Raw genomic sequence first — 17,922 nt, forward strand, 5'->3', positions numbered from 1 at the left:
AATCGTTATTGGTGTCGGAAATCCTTGTGTCCCAACTCCCAAATCACTCAAGGATCTGGATTAGCCACCCTTAACTGCCGTGAGTAGTCCTGATTGTCCTGTAGCGACACGTTGCTATTTCGAGCTTCTTCCGTTGTGTAAATAGCCCAAGGATTCAGTCTTTGATCAACGGTCATATGTGTGCTGTTCCGATCCGAGGCCAGTGTGCCGTTCCCATTACTGCGTGAGTCATCTCCATTTGAGTAACCACCAGTATTGGCTCGGGTTGGCTTGGCAAGCAGTCCAGCCGACGACATTTGACTAACCTGCCGCGACGGTATACCACCTGCGCTCTTGCTAGCATGCGATGGTGAGGCGAAGCTACCGCCTTCTGAGATTGCGTCAAGATTCTTCCTATGCCTCTTGCGCAACCATAGGAAGACGATACCGCCGATAATCAGCCCAATGCCGATCGCCACGCCGACTACAATCCCGGCAACTGTACCACCGCTGAGGCCACCACTTTGGCTACTTTGTGGTTGAGTGGAACCACCGAGTGCTGAATCGGTTGCTGTTACTGGTGCAGAAGATGGCGTGACGACGATGGTGCTGACCCTGCCAGTGACTGTCACCACGCTCGTATAGGCTTGCGTTGGCTCAGCAGAAGGCGATGGCGGAGGAGATGAGGAAGGAGACGAAGACTAGAGAAGAGGGTTAGCATGTATCCGCACGAGTCGGATTGATATGAAAAGTGTTGAATTGAACCAGATGCATGTAACTTGTGCATGTGGAAAAGGCCTACTCTTACAGTAGTGCTCGACGGAGTTGCAAAGACAATCTCACTCACAGTTGAAGAACTCAACGATGAGCTCGAGGGCTCAGCAGAACTCTGCGAACGTACATCACTTGTCAACACAGGAACAGAAAAAAAGGTAGAGAAAGTCCTGGACGAGCGAGGCCGCTCTAAGGAGGAAGCTCCAGTATAGATGGTGGTCGGGAGGGTGGTACTAACCGATGGAGATGGAGATGGGGTTGGCGTGGGAGTTGGTGTTGGTGTTGGTGTCGGAGAGGGTGTGGTTGATGGGGCTGGCGACGAGGAAGAGCTTCCGCCAGCAGTTCCGGATGGTGTGCCGCCCAGATTCAGGTATGACCAGAGACCTTGGCCCGGATTTCCACAGAGCTCGTCGGGATAGCCTGGACATGGAACACTACAGTCCGAGGTCGATTCCTGGTCCGCTGGTATGTAGTTGGAACAGTAGCACTCCAGGCCTTGAACAACTGCGAAAACATAGGATCCTCTGCAGTTGTCTGAGCATTTGCCGTTAGACATATAGATATCCTGAACTACAGGCATCGTTAGGATCGCGTTCAGCTAGAGAAGATATTGGCATAACATACGGTAATTGCTTCCGCCATCGATGTCTGGAGAACAGTACGTTGCCTCGAGGGCTTGTGTCCATGCTGAGAGGGTCAAAAAGAGGAAGCCACTCAGATACCACTGTGCCCAAGGTTGTGTCCAAGCTCTTGTGTAAGCCATCGTGTGCGACGAGTTCAACGTGGGTGTGATGCAACCGTCCGACGCAGTGTGATTCTGGTTATCTTGAAAACATTGGCCGCAGATGGACGGTTCTTCAATAGATTGTTATAGGCACCAGATCAAGTGGACTGATGGGGATGGCTATGACTTGGCTGCTGGTATTTGTGATATGCAGGAGTCGCTGTCGTGAAAAAGCACTCGACCTAGTGAAAGGGCAAGTGATGGGTGAGATGGAAAAGGATATTCAAGTTGCCCTGCCAGTGCACAGCAGTGTCTTGCTTTCGTACTCGTGTCTTTCGTGGAGGACAATTTGTGGTGTCGGATTTGCACCTTGAGGGATAGTTCGTGACAGCAATCGAAGATCTGTGACCAGCACCGTTTGCGGGATATGGTACGTAGGAGACCGAAGGGTAGATGGCGACAGGCTGGCTGGTTGACCTTGATGAGATGGCTTTGGCGAGATAGTTGACGACACTGGAGCGGTTGACGAGAGTTGGCGACAGAGCAGCAAAGACGATGGAACGAGCGGAGAAAGAGGAAGCTACCACCCTACCACACAACTGCGCAGATGAACGGAATCGACACGGCAAAAAGCATGGCTTCCCTCACTCTGGCAGGCAAAGCTCTCTAAGGAGTTTAGACTTTTCGCTAGGAACGATATGGAGAAGGTTCAACCTGCACAAGTGGGTACTTCGGCCTGTTTAATGCCTGTGAAGTTGAGCGAGAAGGAGAGCAGAGTTCTGTTAGTGCGTGCGACATCCAAGTCCTGCGATCATGGCCCAGGCGCGAGAACTGAAACTCAATCCACAGATTGCTCGTCTAACAACGCCGGCGTCATACAACTTCCACGGTAATAAGACAAGGCATTACATAGAGACCCAACCCAGCCGGCGTGACAGATCCTTCTGACAACATTTGCTGGACGTGATGAGCGGACGCGACTAACAATGACAGGCATTATCGTTTATATGCGCATGGTGACCTGCTACATCTCCTAAACAGCCAATCGAATATGCCGAGTAACTTGATATCGAACGGCTTGTGTCGAATGGCAACAATGGGTCTGTGTGGGAGACACCAACCAGACTATTGAGGTATGTATCGACATTCGTTAATCTGCGAGAATTCGACGCCGAATTCTGATTCATCGAATTTGCCCAATGCCATGCCGCTGCTTAATTTCCCGCAGTGCAGATCGCCTTCTGTTGCAACACAGCCACCTTCAGAAAAGGCAGGTCAATCGCCACAAATCCACGTTGCTTCCTCCATCACCGTCGCTGGATAAGTTCCTCTTGCTCGACTGAAATATCTTGTGCATCAGATATTTCGCGATGTTGTCGCTGGCATTCGAGCTTTGATTCGACCAATAGCGGGTTTGAACCATAAATGACAATAGTGATGTCGACATTCGGATTTTAGCTTGGTGTTCTCCGGCTATACATTTGCTCGGATCACGGCTATCCTGACCAGGATATCGCATCTTAACAACACGCCTTCGGAATCTTGGATAACATGCAACCTGTCGGCTTCTCTTTATATCTTTCCGTCAAGCTCATCACCCTTGTGCATAAACGCAGCTTGCTCATGCAAGCCAAGGACGGCAGGGATGCTTTCAATGCTCCGCGCTCAAGTTACACAAAAGAGCATCATCCAAAGTATTTGTTTCCTTGCTCGTGGGAGGCTGCAGTGTCACAGGGCTTGCTCTGACATATGACATCTGTCATACAATGTGCGGTCACGTATTATATACAAGCATTATGGCCAGGACCATTGTGTCAAGGGCATGTCGGAGTACATCACGGGAAGAGCTCTGGCCGGGTCTGTGCTCGAGCATCCTGGGGTTCCCCAGCATACCTCAACGGCAACCTGCATTTCCTTCCACGCTTCTGGGTGCTGTAGAGAGCTACTCCGGTGGCGATGTTGGAGGCGAAGTAAGAGCCGAAGAATGCTCTTCAATGCAACTTGCCAGAGTCGTGGCTGAACCGCGGTTTTCTTTTCCTTCAGCTCAAAGCCACAAACTAATACCTACAGTACACCAAAGACTGTGCACGGTATTATTATTCGATACACCGGAAGTACACCACTACACATCTTTGCCCTGCTCTTTATGCCTGCAGCAATCATACGAGGGAATCCTCTTGTGCGGCGCGTCGTGTTTCTTCCGAAGTGGCTGGTTTCTTGTCCATATTGTAACTACTATACGAGCATGACAGCTCGACACGTGTTGGAGCGACCACGGACATCTTAAGATCTAGTCTCCCCTCTCGAGCATTTTGAACCTAGATCATACACTGCTGCATGATGAACCACAGCGACGCTGCTGATCACATATAGCTACCGTCGTCAACGGTTAGCGACCGTCTCGCCAGCATACATGACATTTGCCTTGCAGTGCCCGCCTAGGATGTGATGAGATCTGGTTCGGCAAGGTACGTACTCGCGCGTTGCATTCAAATCCCGAATCTACCAAGCTTTTTATCTTCCGTGGACTCTCCACATCATGCATCTCATCTTGATCTCCCGATATGGTAGAGAAGCAGAAAATCTTCCGTCCAAATTCAGGACAATTATCTGCCATCATGATGTGAGGACTTGGTTGATGCACAAGTCGGTACTGTATCAGACGAGTCCTTCGTGGAGAAGGATGAGTCTCTCTACATACAGCCTCGAAAACACTCCATAATGTAGCATCTCCAATACATCACGAGAGCATTGTTAGCACGGAAAGTCGATGTTTTGCTCTGTACGACCCCCCATTGCCCTCACCAAACTCGTCTCGATCCCAGGTATCATGCAGCCAAGACCAGAAGGGATACTCCTCCTGCCGCTGAAACACCAAGACAGCACACATGTTTCACCTGGCATAACAACGTAGCATGAGGTACGCACAAGTAACAAGGACGGGCGGCCTTCTGAGACGCGAAACTACCAACTTCATGAACGTCTCGTAAACTCATGAATCGACCTCGATTTACCGATTAGTGATCTCCCAAATAACCATTTTTTTCAGGACACTGGCGTGCCCCTGAGCTTGGTTTGGGCGGCCAGCTTGTCATTCCGGCTGGAGACATGATGCGAGTCTCGAGCAGGTCCTCCCCTTGACTTGCTAAATAGATCAACAAGATACGCGAGTAACCTAATGATACCGAACACGTCATGTTGGTGTAAGCTGGCGCCGACAAGCTTCGTGGCCAAAGAGCCCTGGCTTCCTCTCCACATCTCGCTTGATGAAACCACCTACAGCACGTGATCGTGGAAATAAGGGAGTTCATCGTTTGTACGAATGGTCCTCCGCTGACTTCATCCAATCTCATCGGTTCCCCTTCCTGGTAGACCCCGCGGCTTTGAGGTCTAAATGTCGGACGGTGTTCACCTTGCTTCAGCTGTTCACATTGCTGACGACGGCAACGTGCAAATACTACTGACACGTCGTATTAATAAGAACGATCGTGTGTCTCAAGCTGACGATAAGTTCTACGTGACCCAACAGCGCCTGGTGGGGACCTGAAATGACGTCGCTATAGCAAGTTATTCATGAACAACAATTTGCTGCAGCAGCACCAGTTGCCATACCACAAAACTTGAGCTCTTGGTGCACTCCTGATGAGTCTCATGAGCCACATCAAGCATGAGCGTCCAGATGTGCTGGGCAAGTTTTCGGAGCAAAGCTTCGGACGCCGCCTACTCCATATTGCAAGCACAACAAAAGTGAGTACCTTAGAATGCGTGAACAGCCCAAACGACTTTATGTACACTCATAAAGCTGACAAACTGGTATCACACGTTTGTTGAGCATCCTGAGAGCACGAAGTACTGACACACGCTTCGTGACGAAGCAAGCAAACGACCCTGCTTCCTCTCACGCACTGACTCCATCGTACCTTCCCCAGTCAAGATGTCTCGTCTTGATAACTTTACTACGGGTCTCAAACTCGAGATCTTCAATTGCTGCAAGGATATGGGTGAGGAATCAAAGACTGCCATTGCCTCAAAGCCGCTTCCGCCTACATCATCGCTGCAGGGAGGACACCCACAACCGACAATGGCTCGAAAACAGCATTTCCGTTTGTTTGACCTCCCTCTCGAGATCCAACGTCTAATCTTCGATTGTCACTATGAGCCATGGTCGCTCACGATCATTGACACCTATTGGCGTCTCCAGGAATCGGATTACTTTGACATGGATCGATATGCAAGCGACACCGAGTATAGTCCTGTCTTACTGCAGGGCGTACCCCCGCCATTCCTATCAATGACATGCAAAGCGATTTACAATGAGACACAGAGCAGTCTCATGCGGTCGTTCCTTGGTCAGACAACTCTGTTCATCAAACACTGCCACCTGCGACTACCAGAATTGCCAGACCGGCTGAGCTTCGTCTACCCAGAGACCACATATCTAATCCTCTACGAACGAGCATTTATTGATCTCTTCACTCTAAGAGATTTCCCAACTCTGGAGGACCTCATCGTAAAATGTTGTCCCGACACGCTGGAGTGGGACGGTGAAGAGCACCTTGAGGATGAAGATTTTCAAGCATGGGCGAGACAAGAACAGATTGCGCTAGAACGGAGGTCAAGGAAGCCTTTGCTACACTCAAAGGTTACGACCATACTTGATCCAGGATTTGAGCAGATCGATGGGGGCGAATATGTACAGTGCTACCTGGCCGAAGAGCAAGAGGATATCGGTGTTGATCGAGAGAAATGTGATGAAGAAACGGAGGCAGATAATGAAGAAGACGACGTCGAAAGCCTCGACGATCAAACTTAGGGATATCGACACATCCCCAACTCAAGACTGAACCCACGACACAAACACAGACGTTTCCAGAGCTGTTTCGACCCCCTTAATACTCGCCCATCAGCGATGGCGTCCTCCCCAACTTCCGCTCCGGCAGATCTTCCCACCACATTCCTTAGGAAGGCCGTTCCGCTCCGCACACTTCCCAAATGTCTCGTTCCCAAAGCACGTATGCGTATCATCAAAGTCCCATTTCCCTTCCCTTTCACTTAACATCGGCTCCAACTCCTCGCTGCCAATACGTCTCTCAACGCACTCCGGAATTGTCTCCTCCCAACGACAGAGAAGCACATGATCTCTATCTACTTCCCCCTCATCCACAGTCACTGGCAATACCTCCCCTTCTTCACCGGTGTACACCCGAACTACACCATTTCCATTCCGCTTGCCATCCTGGTGCATCCCACGGTCCAAGCACGCCGCGATCTGCGGATCTGTGCCAAAGATACAATTCAGAAAGCTGATATCGTCGCCTTTGTGGAAGGGCTTGTATTTGAGCTGCAGGTGAGCTTCAACACCAGCGTTGATGTCCTCTTTGACTATCGGTGCCAGCTCCGAGATGTCGATATTTTCGCTTTCTGGCGCTGCGGGCTGATTGGAGATAATAGGAGGAAGTGTTGTCAAATACAAGCACCTTGGCCAGTCACGGGAGGTCGAGTTGCAGTCGTCTGTTTCTGGTAGTTTGTGTGGCATTACAGGCGGGAATTCTCCGGATCGTTCTACACGTGGTTCCTCGGTGCTTGGCGTTGCTTCTGACGACGACGTTGCATCGAGATTGATCGGGCTGGCTAGGACAGTGGTTGCGCCGATGATGGCGTGGGTGAAGATGGTGTATTTCATGGTCAATGAGAGATTAAGACTAAAACTTTAAGATTGGCTGTGTTGCGATACTGCGAACTGCAGGGGAAGAAGAGAGCAGGCGAGAGAGGATGCAACGAGCTAGGTTTTTATCTGGCGATCTGGCTCCTGAAACGTGCGCATGTGAGCCTTGTGGTTTTGTTAGCTTGCTGACGGACAGTTGACGGCGCGATAACGCGTAACCAAACACATACAAGCATGGCACTGATGAGTAGGCGACGAACCAAAAACATTCGACGAAAAAGATTTATTTGCTCAGCCTGGCCGTTGCGCAGATGGATGATCAAACATAAAGACCATGAGCATCTGAATCTGGTACCTGTGGCGGTGTCGATCACCGACGTCCTCCAAGCTACTAGTCCATCATCTAACATTACTTTCGCGGCCTTAACCATTCGCGCCACAATTTGCATTCAAGCATCTAGCTAGCACATGCCATCTCCTCGATATCCATCCACCATCCACCATCCAGCAATCCTCTCTCATCCCAGGCACAGCTCACCTCACCAACCTGGCGTCCTCCGCGTCGTAAGTATCTTCAGATCCCTACGCTCCTCATCGAGTCCAGGACGACCCGTAATGAACTGGTAGATCTTCCGATGGTGGGCCGGGTTCGTATTTCCAGCCGTGGTGTTTGAAGCACGCTTCTATAGTGTCGAAGTTGTCTAGGCAGTCGGACCATCCGACGGCTCGCTGGACCGGAAGAGGTGTTGTGGCAGTCGACATTGTGGTATGAGTTTCGGCAATGGCTGATGTTGGTAGTGAGGTGTGGTCATGTGTGGTTGAGGTTGACGTTGAGGTGACCGGCCTTGCAAGGGTTGCGCTAGCGCTGAGGAGGGTGTAGGTGAGGAGTGAGAGCTTCATGACGAACTCGAGGAAGGCTGACTGTGTAAACTGGTGGTGTCAATGGTACTGTAGCGGTTGGTGGAATAGAGGACTTATTTGTTTGGCGTGCTCGAGGTACTTGTATGGGAAGTAAAAAGAATATGCTCAGCCGTACCTTGTGTATGCCCTTCTTAGGCCCCGCGGTGTCAGACACGGCTTCCAGATGTGTACACACTGGCACATGCTCCTGCGTTTACCTTCTCACGCGAATATCTGTGGTCTGGACAAGCAAGTATGAATCCGGGAAGTGCCATAGTAGAAAAGCCCTGAGCGACAGTGAGAGCTATACATTCCCGTGCGTACCATTGACCGACTGGGACTGTCAGGCGTGACGCTGAACAAAGTTGTGCCAGACCTTGCTATTTTCACCACGGGTTGTTCAAAGCTGTGGGCGGATTTTGATCACGAAGGGAGAAACCAATACTCACTGTCCGGTGAGATCACGCATCGAATACACGAGGTCCGATGCTGCTTGCAAGGGTAGATGAACCGTATTTGTGCAGAAGAGGTTGTTTTGTGGAATATATGCAATACAACCCCAAAAGTGGGGACAAATTGGCGTACCATGGACGTCGACAATGAAGTCGGCGCAAATAGTTTAAGGGTAGAATTCGAGGTGAATACGACTGGAACCGATGCCGTGTATCCTCTAACATACCCCCAGCTTCCCATGCTCGAGGACCGAGTTCGAGTCTCGGTTTGCGCAAAACCATCTCTTCTTTTGCTTTTTTGGAGGGGGATGGTGGCGACGACGGCGGGGTAGTCGCCAAGGCTGAGTGCCGAGGTCTAGGAAGTGGATAGTATGGTTCAGGGTACTTTGAGCAACAACAGAGGGCGAGAGTCGTTCACTTCTTGGCGGCTTTCTCAGCTGGGTATGGCAAGCTGTCGTTTTTGGAAACAACACTTTCTGAACCCCATGGAGGACACCAGTGCCACGAAACTCCTTGCTTGTTGACAGAAGTCTGCTCATTGCTTGAGGTAGATTTCGAATTTCTTGCTGCCGAAATCTGAAAGGACGAATTTTGAGCCTCGGAAAGATCGCTAGCGGCTAGTTGCCAACGAGCTACTCCTAGCGACAGCGATCTCAGGATAGTACATCATCGACGGTCACAAGCTGGACTTGAGAGCGTGCCGTCGCTGTGCTGATCGACTCGCGGCGGTACAGTGCTGGTCATATCTTCGAGGCAGCTTGCGGACAGCTCTCGGAACCTCAAACAGCCAATTTTGAGCTGCCAGGGGCACGCCAGTACCGTGAGATCCGTTCCGTATCGAGGTGAAGGCAGCGCTATTTGGAGCAAGCTTCTTGGATTTTTGTCGAGCATCGTGAGGACTCGCCTTGAGCGATCGGGAGGACACCAGTGAGCAGTACTGAGGCACCTCAGGCTTGAAGCGCTTGTGGCTCTTTGTGATCTCGCGGCGAAGATAGATTCGGTGGTCGAGTGAGACCATACTGGTCCTATTCAGCAGCACGCAATCGTTGTCACAGCTTTGTTGCGAACAAATTTTTGTGATTTTGGAGTTGCGCTTTTTGGTCTCCTGGAGCACGCCAGGAGAATTCTGGCAAATTTGGAAAGAGCACTCTGTAGGTCGCGATTCCCGTTTCGGGGTTACGCCAGCAACACTCAGATAGTCGCTTCCACGACTCAGTTCTACATCGCGCACTGTAGTGTCACATTTTGTTATCCGGGGGTACTCCAGTTGAATATGGCATATCTCCTCACACTCGCTCTTTTGGCACCAGCATCTGCCAAGCTGTATCAACCTACTGAAATACCGCTACAAGGACTGTCCAACTCCATCCGCGGGCCACATATCACTGCTAACTTCCCTGATCCTGGCCTGTTCTACCAGGACGGGACTACCTACGCCTTCGCAACGAATAACAGAAAGCCCCGCCGTGCCCACATCAATGTTCAAGTGGCCACATCCATTGATAACACTACCTGGGCCATCGAACACGGCCTCGACGCCCTACCGAAAACAGCGACATGGCAAACAGGAGGAGCAGTATGGGCTCCGGACGTCAAACAGCTCCCCTCAGGCCAATACATCCTCTACTACACAGACAGCCTCGTACATCAACCACAAACCCACTGCATTGGTGCCGCAGTATCCAGCCACATCACGGGCCCCTACGAACCTCTCCACAGACCGCTAATCTGCCCTCACGGCGGCGCGATCGATCCAGCCGGCTTCTACGACTCCTCAACGAACCGCCGGTACATCATCTACAAGATCGACGGCAACAGTCTTGGCCACGGTGGCTCTTGCAACAACGACGTTATGCCACTCATATCCACGCCCCTAATGCTTCAAGAAGTCGACAACGAGGATGGTCTCTCGTTCATCGGCGAACCAGTCAAGCTACTTGATCGGGACGCCATTGATGGTCCATTAATAGAAGCGCCAGCAATGCACAGAACCTCCGATGGTGTTTACTTCTTGTTCTACTCGGCGAATTGCTACACTGGACCGTTATATCACACCAGCTACGCCACTGCAACAGATATAACAGGTCCCTATACGAAGGCGGGGCGGCCACTGTTCATTACGGGCGATTACGATGGACTCACCGGGCCGGGCGGAATGGACATCCTGGAGGACGCCCGTGGCGGCGCGTATATAGCATTCCACGGGATAATGAACATTCACAACGACCCGTCTCGGTTATTGACGGATGTTCGCGGGTTCGATCGGGGCATGTATACTGGAAGAATTCGGTTCGATGGGAGAACAGCGACCACCGGGGTTGGGTTTTCAGCACTGGAGCCCTCCCGGGAGCTCTAGGAGGGCAAAACGACGGATGTATCTGTGGCTTCTAGCGGAGGCGTGAGGTCGGAGCTTTGGAGGTCACTTTGCAGTCTTTTTGGCATCGTTACTATTCTTATGGTTTTGTGAGCTGAAAGTGAGGCTGATATCGTTACCTCACTTGGTCTTCACTACCAGTATCACTTTTGAATGAGATTGATTTTGAACAGTTCCGATCTTGTTCACTTAGCTTCAGGTGGCTCCTTGAGGTTGTGGGACGAACGAGTCATGGTCCCAACTCCAGGAGCACGCCAGTACCGGAATGGCTCAATTGACGTGTTCGAGAAGCAGTACCCTCGCCTTCGACCACTCGAGCCGGTTTTCGATCTTCGGGAGGGCGCCAGTGTCAGAAGTCGACAAGCGTGAGGCAAAACTCGGGAGCAATTCTTGGACAGGAGCCGACACTCCAAGGGATGAATGAGCCGAGTAAGCAGAGTTGGGTTTTAACGTTCAGAAGCACACCTGTGCCGAGAGACACCAACATTCGATAAAGATAAAGCCGTCAAGCATCGATGAGCAGAGCGCTAGCCGCGGAGTTTATTTAACCACGAACCGAATAACATTGGTTCAACATTGACCGGAGCACGCCGATGCTGGCACCAACGACCACAAGTTGACAGCTCAAAGCATAGATTGGGAACCATCACATTCACAAGAGGTTTTGGTCAAGCTGTATTATGACACCCAGCTGTACACCAGGGGCACGCCAGAGCCATTCGGAGATCCAGGCCCGTCAGCAAAGCAGTTCGAGGATTTACGGGCACAGTCCGATCTTCTACCGACGCGACTGCTCCTCCCGCAGAGAAAGAACTGTGTCTCATTTTCGGGAGCACACCAGCTGTGAGAGTAGCTAACGAGGATCGGGAGACCACGCAAGTACACAGCCAAATTCAGAAGAAATGCATCTGCCGTTCGAACAGAAGTGGTCTGCCGCTTCAAGAGCACGTCAGCGTACGCAGGCGACATTAAGCCCGTATCAGAGGGGTTAGGACCGTGAACCCCGGCAGACAGGTACCGAGGTGATGAATCATGGTAAGAGCTCAGTTTGACATCTGGAGAGCAAGTCACCGTGGCGAACTACCAATACCAACACTCGAGCAGTCTAGAGTAGTCAACAGTACGTCTTCAGAGACCCCAACAACGCAGAGTCAGTCATTGAGGCATGCTATGCACATATGTACCGTGGATAGGTCGTGCTCAACACAGCATTTATCAATCCCTGCTGCTCCGCAACCATACAACAAAAAACATTCATAACCTGCTCTTCACGAAGCAAAAAGTCAACAGCAAAGACAAGATAATCACCGAGAAAGAGAACCTCATCAAGTCACAACAAGAGATGACCAAGAAAATCCGAAGTCGCATGAAACGCGGTCTTCGGCCACGAGCTCAATACCGATCATGTCCAGTCCGCGCAGCACTCTTATCCCCGGCCGGATGCCTAACGTATATCTGATCCATACCTTAGCGAGATCTGAGCGGTACTGTGATCACATCCTCCTGACCTTCTCTACCACCATGTGTGTAGTTTGTTCTTCCTCTATACTGCAACACAGTAGTAGAGGAGAACAACCACGCAACATCATAGCTTCCCCAGTGAGCCTGAAGCAAGACTCCATACACCGAGTTGTCCGTCACGACATTCTCACATGAATTTCATGCTCATTCTGTCGCGAGGAACCCGAGCCGTCGCTGCTCCAGCTCCTGCCCCCGCTTCTGTGCCGCAGCGACATCGCTTCCCAGCAGAGTCATGTTATGTTGTCAATTGATGTGGCTACCTGAGCGTTGTTATCAGGAGATGTGGCTACTACTGTGTCGTGTGAACCGAATGTGGTGAGGTAGGATGAGCTGGTGATGAATACCGCTGCGTTACTGGCATATGTGCCTGACCTGAGATAGTGCTCAATTGCGTAAGTACCGTACTGTAGTCATCGCCGGACTGTACCAGTCCCATGTAGGAAAATATGAAGACTAACGTGCTTGCAAGATGTGGCATTTTCAGCAGCTGGAGTCTTCCCTGCTTCAATGTGAGCATTCCAAACTATAATAGTACAGCCGTGACTTCACGCCTCTGCAGGCTCCGCCATTGTTCACGACTAGCCAGTTCGTAGCACACCCATCACTTCTTCATCAAGCTCACCGATCCAGGATATACAGAATCGACCTCCTTCGTGACATATACCGGTAGTTCATCACCTGGTCCAGTAGCAGCATAAACACTGATCACCTTCGCGATAGCTGCTCTGGACTCCTTCTCGACCGGCGCCCAATGGGCCGTCTGCGGCAACATGACAACTTCACTACCCCTAGCAAGGTAATCACCAATACCATCGAGACAGATAGCCTTGCCCACAGCCCGATCCCTTTCGCCCCAGAGTATCGTGCTCGGTACCTTGAGTGAACCGTTGTATTGCTCTACCCACAATCCAGAGGACGCCGAAGAAGACGAGCGTCGTCGGACTGGCGAGACAGATGCTGATGCGGATGACTCAGCTTCACTTTCGAGGTTGTAAAGATCTGCGATTGTCTCGAGCGACTTCTCCCAGTGATTCGTTGCTAGGCCGTTGCGGTAATATGCTGTTATATGCCAGAATAGGACACCGACGCTCGCTGCTCTTTCGTGTATCGAGTCGCCATAGCTCTCACCATTTGCTGTCTTCGTTGCAAGTTCATTTGGACCAGGACCAAGAGTGGCGGCTAATGATTCTTGCTGTTTCCACTCGTCCTCGTGTTTGCCGTGCGCGAGGTGTAGGCAGCCGCGGAAGAAAGCCTTGTTGCCGCCTGTGCCAAGATATTTGACCATGAAGCTGGGTAGATGAAAGGCGAAGATGTAGCCAAACATAAGCAGCTGGACCAGGAGTGGTTTGATAGCGTGGTACGACTTAGCGAGGCAACCGAAGTTCGTCTTAGGGTGTTCCTTGAATTGCTTGAAGATCTTGCTCGAGGATGCGAGCACGCGGTCTTTGTTTGCTAGCGAGAGACCGATCTAGGAACGTGATTAGCAGAAATCCGAAGAGACTAGATACTAACTTACATGAGGACCGTTGCTCAGAACGAATCGATCAGCAAGTTGAGGAGCCTCGGCAGCAAGTCTGTAGCCGATTACACAGCCCCAGTCGTGAGCAACTATGACAGTACTGAAGTCCTTGTGTTCATCGCTTGCAGCGTCCTCGTGCTGTTCTCTCGTAGCGATAATGAACTCTGTAACTGCCTCGAGCACACTTGTATCCGGCTCCTTGAAGGTATCACTCCCACCATAATTCGGCAGATCTAGACACACAAGTCGTGCCGAATGCATAGGTATAGCCGGCTCTTGCATGCAATGCCTCCACACCATGCTGCTATCTGGGAAGCCATGGAGGAATACAAAAAGGTTGCCTCTGCCATTTCCTTTCTCTTTCTTCGATCGATTCGTGATGTAGTGCAATTTCAGCCCGCTACGGAGTTTAAAGAAGGCATGTTCGAAGCCTGGGAGGGGTTGCTTGGAGAGATTCCAGAACTGATCTCGTGCTGTGGTACTGTAAGCTATGCCTCATGTATGTTTCTTTCCGATAGAAGACGAACATATTGCGAATCGCAGCCGATCTTGCTCCGTGTCTTTCTTGAAGAAGGTACCGCTTTGGAGAGCCAGTCCAAGGTATAGGAACCAGTTGAAGACGCCGAACGTGTAGCAAAAAGCGAGCCAGGTCAGCCGCTGCCAGATCGGCACGGTGTCTGATTGTGCCATCGCTCCGGTATTGACCTTGCTAATTGGAAAGGTTGAGCCTCACCACAGATAAGTAAGCAACAGTCAGAACACACGGCGTGATGCGGGTCTCAAAGACGAGAATTAGAGAACAGGTCAACTAAGGTCTAACGGCAAGCTCCTTCAGTTCACACAAATCATATGTCCGGAGGTTATGAGGAAGCCACTGCCCAAGGATGACTGCGCTTGTCGCAGAAGGAAGGTAGGGCCGCGTCAAGAATATGCTTTGCGTTGGGCTGTCGCGGGCGAGAAGAAACTGTCAGCAGGAGTCTCATACTCATGTCTGTTTGCAACACAAGCGAACAGATCATGTTCCAATCATTACCAGATGGAGCGAAGATGAGCGTGCATCGATGTGGGAGAGGGTGGTCACGCATCAACCTTTGTGGATGAAGATCTGCCAGAACTTGGTTCCCCACTTCATCTCATGCCGCTACCCCTGGCCTGGACAGCCAATCAGAAGACGGCCTTAGAGGTATGGTTGGCATTCTGCGGTTCAAGTTGCAATCCGTATCCATTTTCTGACCTTCCGCGAATGAGATCTATCTATGCTCCATTGTCTCGCCGACATCTATGCTCTGTGATTCTGCTTTGAATGCTACACGTTCTCTACGCATGGTTGTATTCGTCTTTCAGATGCCACAAGCTGATTCAGCATTTGGCGAGCTTCTCCATATCTCGGTCTGTATCGTTGAAACAGCTGAACAAGATCTCTAATACCTTCAAAAGCCGAAGCACATCATACTCGCGACATAGAAATCTGGGCCATAATTTTGACACGTCGTGGGGAACAAGACCTTGCGGACCTTGCTTGCATCTGTTATCATATCTCGTCCTGGACAGTTGGGTTCGTTGTAGAGATAGCAGGAGTCGAAATTGGCGGAGCACTCCGAAGCCCAAATACTGTTGACTCGAAGTTAGCGTTTTCCACGAGACAAGGACTATGCATAACTTACGCCCACATGCCAATGCCTAGTCCGCCGATGTTGAAGCAGGCTTGATATTCTGTGATCACGTTTGTGACAGCAGCTGGCTGACCGCAGCCGGCAGTATTGGACTTGAGGACACAGCAGTTGGAACAGGCGGTACTGTGAAATAGGTTATTCAGTCTGTTCTGCTTCACTTACAGTGAACTTACCATCCATCAGACTTGGGATCACACTGTCGTGCTGTCAGGACGTTGGCAGGGTTGGTGGTCGTTCCGAAACCCGGAGCATGTGGCTGCTCGATGTTGGAGAGAGCAGTAGCAGTCGAAGATGAGGAAGCCTCGCCATTAGTAGGCTTGAGTAGAGTGGTCAGGGTGGTCGGTGGCTGAGATTGTACCATGCTGGAGGACGCCATGATCGGTGGAGGAGTGGCAATCGTAAGAGGAACGGTGTGGCCTGAATCATTCGGCATGGTCCAGGAAGGTGTTTCAGTCTCACTCTCGGCATGCGCAGACAAGATCGATGAGAGCCATGCAGGAGTGCCATCACTCGACTGAGCAGTGAGAGCGCTGTGTGTTGATACAGGCGTGCTCCCGGTTTCGTATCCAGGGAAAAGACTAGCAGTAACCGTGGAAAGAGGATGACTTGTGGTCATGCCGCTGACGGGCGAAGTATCTGCGAACGAGGAAGGACTGCCTTTTTGGCCAGGATTGAAGATACCGGGAATGATAACAGGGCCTGGACCCAAGTATGGGCGAGGAGGCATGGTTGTTGTGTGGTTCTTGGAGTGGTGCGGCTTGCCGGTGCCCTCTGGATGAACCGGATTCCAGGCGCTGGCGAGACCGAATGAGACAGCAAGAAGGCTGAAGAGCTTAACCTTTGCCATTTTGACTAGTTGGAGTTGAACAAAGATTATAGTATGGGACGTGAAGAGTCTGGAGATGGTTTGAAGGAGAGGGTTGGAATATGTGTAGGAGGAACGGTCGGAAGCTGGATATCTCAGAGTCTGATATACCCTGTTGGGCATGTAAGTGTCGCCTCGTGTGTTCGTTGTAAGTGTTCGTTGGTGACGGTGATAGTCAACAAAACTGCGTGCTCAACATTCCGTCATAGTGAAGCATTCAAGAGCAACTAGGGAAGCCGCTCTGAGGTGTCACTCAAGCTCTTTACCTCAACAATCTGTCCATCGTGCTTGCCTCAACATGCGAGATAGCGGCCCTTGCTGTTGAAGGCGTCTCTAGCCGCCAACAACGTACATCGACACAATCACACCTCAGAGGTGCGTCCCGAGCTCATGTCAATTCCATCATGATCGTGAATACCTGCGTGTCAACTGGGCTCGACTCTATGAATCGTCAATAGATAAATTCGTCACCACAATGGTGAAGCACAGCCACTAGCACTCCTCGTGGGCAGGTGTGATAGTTAGATAGTACCGCCAGCCACTGCTGCGTTTGACTCTGGCTTTTCTGGACCAGTCTGCTGCCGTCCTGCTCTATTCGTCGCTGCCATGTTTTGCCCTGAAGTCAGTGATTATCAGATACTTTAACAATGGGCTTCGCCCTGCTTCAAGCACATACAACATCATCGATCCCTGAGTCAGCCTTTGTGTTCTTTTGCATAGCGCACTCGATTGGATCGCCGACACTTAACCCAATACCAGAGAGACATTCTAGCGCCTGGGCTCGATGAATCTCCTGTACGTTATGGTCTTGATAGCTTGTATGAACCTGAGGTTCTCGAGTGTCTGTTGTCGTCGTCGCCACCTTGACAGCTGAAGATCAGCAACCTTTGCAAAATCGTTGGACCTAGAGCCGTCGATCATAACAACTGAGCATGTAGAAGGTGAAATCAGCAATTTCAAAGCTCTCTTGTGTTTAAGCTCAGCGATGCTAAGACGTGTGCGTTCTAGTGATCTTTCTGCTCGTTAATGCCAGGCAAATCCCTGGCGATACACACGAATTTTTGGCATTTCCCACTCTGTGAGAGACGATGAGTCAATGTTTGGACCTCAACTCGTGCTACGAAAGCAGAGAGATGAATGAAAATGAATGCGTCCATCGCGATGCACTTTCCCAGACTCGGATGGCAATCATTTCTTGGCGGCCGAGTGGTTATGGCGGCGGATATGTGAAGCTATCGGTCCTCGAAGATATGTACATTTACCGTATTAGGAAGGTGCGGCAGCTCGATTGGGACGGAGAAAACCTGACTCGTGAGGCACGTACCCGATAATTGCACGTGCGTAGGGATACCACGGATGATGCCTTATGCAAGGACAGTCTGCAGAGAGTCTTTGTCTGCTGTTAGCAATTAGTAACCACTACATATATGTTCGATAGCATATAGCTAAGTATGCTAAAGAGACCAGGGGCGACGC

The 17,922-nt window shown here is 50.9% G+C and overlaps 6 protein-coding genes and 1 non-coding gene across 7 annotated transcripts; 3 read left to right on the forward strand and 4 right to left on the reverse strand.

The window, feature by feature from the left end:
• Positions 1-47: 47 nt before the first annotated feature.
• WSC4 (Cell wall integrity and stress response component 4) lies at positions 48-1,516 on the reverse strand (the record flags this gene model as incomplete). The annotated part of the gene is made up of 3 exons (XM_064873991.1): positions 48-680; positions 992-1,323; positions 1,378-1,516. The coding sequence occupies 3 exons, from the start codon at positions 1,514-1,516 to the stop codon at positions 48-50; spliced, it is 1,104 nt and encodes a 367-aa protein (XP_064729713.1).
• A 3,895-nt stretch (positions 1,517-5,411) lies between these two features.
• On the forward strand, positions 5,412-6,290 carry PMZ80_005572 (uncharacterized protein; the record flags this gene model as incomplete). The annotated part of the gene is made up of 1 exon (XM_064873992.1): positions 5,412-6,290. One exon carries the CDS (start codon positions 5,412-5,414, stop codon positions 6,288-6,290), a length of 879 nt encoding a protein of 292 aa, XP_064729714.1.
• Positions 6,291-7,733: 1,443 nt separating this feature from the next.
• PMZ80_005573 (uncharacterized protein) lies at positions 7,734-8,042 on the reverse strand (the record flags this gene model as incomplete). Its single annotated transcript, XM_064873993.1, has 1 exon — positions 7,734-8,042. One exon carries the CDS (start codon positions 8,040-8,042, stop codon positions 7,734-7,736), a length of 309 nt encoding a protein of 102 aa, XP_064729715.1.
• A 608-nt stretch (positions 8,043-8,650) lies between these two features.
• On the forward strand, positions 8,651-8,769 carry PMZ80_005574. Its single transcript has one exon. It is a non-coding gene; the product is annotated as a tRNA-Ile (tRNA).
• Positions 8,770-9,767: 998 nt separating this feature from the next.
• On the forward strand, positions 9,768-10,850 carry PMZ80_005575 (uncharacterized protein; the record flags this gene model as incomplete). Its single annotated transcript, XM_064873994.1, has 1 exon — positions 9,768-10,850. One exon carries the CDS (start codon positions 9,768-9,770, stop codon positions 10,848-10,850), a length of 1,083 nt encoding a protein of 360 aa, XP_064729716.1.
• Positions 10,851-12,990: 2,140 nt separating this feature from the next.
• On the reverse strand, positions 12,991-14,598 carry PMZ80_005576 (uncharacterized protein; the record flags this gene model as incomplete). The annotated part of the gene is made up of 3 exons (XM_064873995.1): positions 12,991-13,857; positions 13,906-14,381; positions 14,436-14,598. 3 exons carry the CDS (start codon positions 14,596-14,598, stop codon positions 12,991-12,993), a joined length of 1,506 nt encoding a protein of 501 aa, XP_064729717.1.
• A 740-nt stretch (positions 14,599-15,338) lies between these two features.
• PMZ80_005577 (uncharacterized protein) lies at positions 15,339-16,428 on the reverse strand (the record flags this gene model as incomplete). The annotated part of the gene is made up of 3 exons (XM_064873996.1): positions 15,339-15,519; positions 15,573-15,704; positions 15,755-16,428. The coding sequence occupies 3 exons, from the start codon at positions 16,426-16,428 to the stop codon at positions 15,339-15,341; spliced, it is 987 nt and encodes a 328-aa protein (XP_064729718.1).
• Between the last annotated feature and the right edge of the window lie 1,494 nt (positions 16,429-17,922).

The sequence above is a fragment of the Knufia obscura genome (assembly GCF_036327395.1).
Source record: "Knufia obscura strain CCFEE 5817 isolate CBS 148926 chromosome Unknown scaffold_6, whole genome shotgun sequence".
Taxonomy (NCBI): domain Eukaryota; kingdom Fungi; phylum Ascomycota; class Eurotiomycetes; order Chaetothyriales; family Trichomeriaceae; genus Knufia; species Knufia obscura.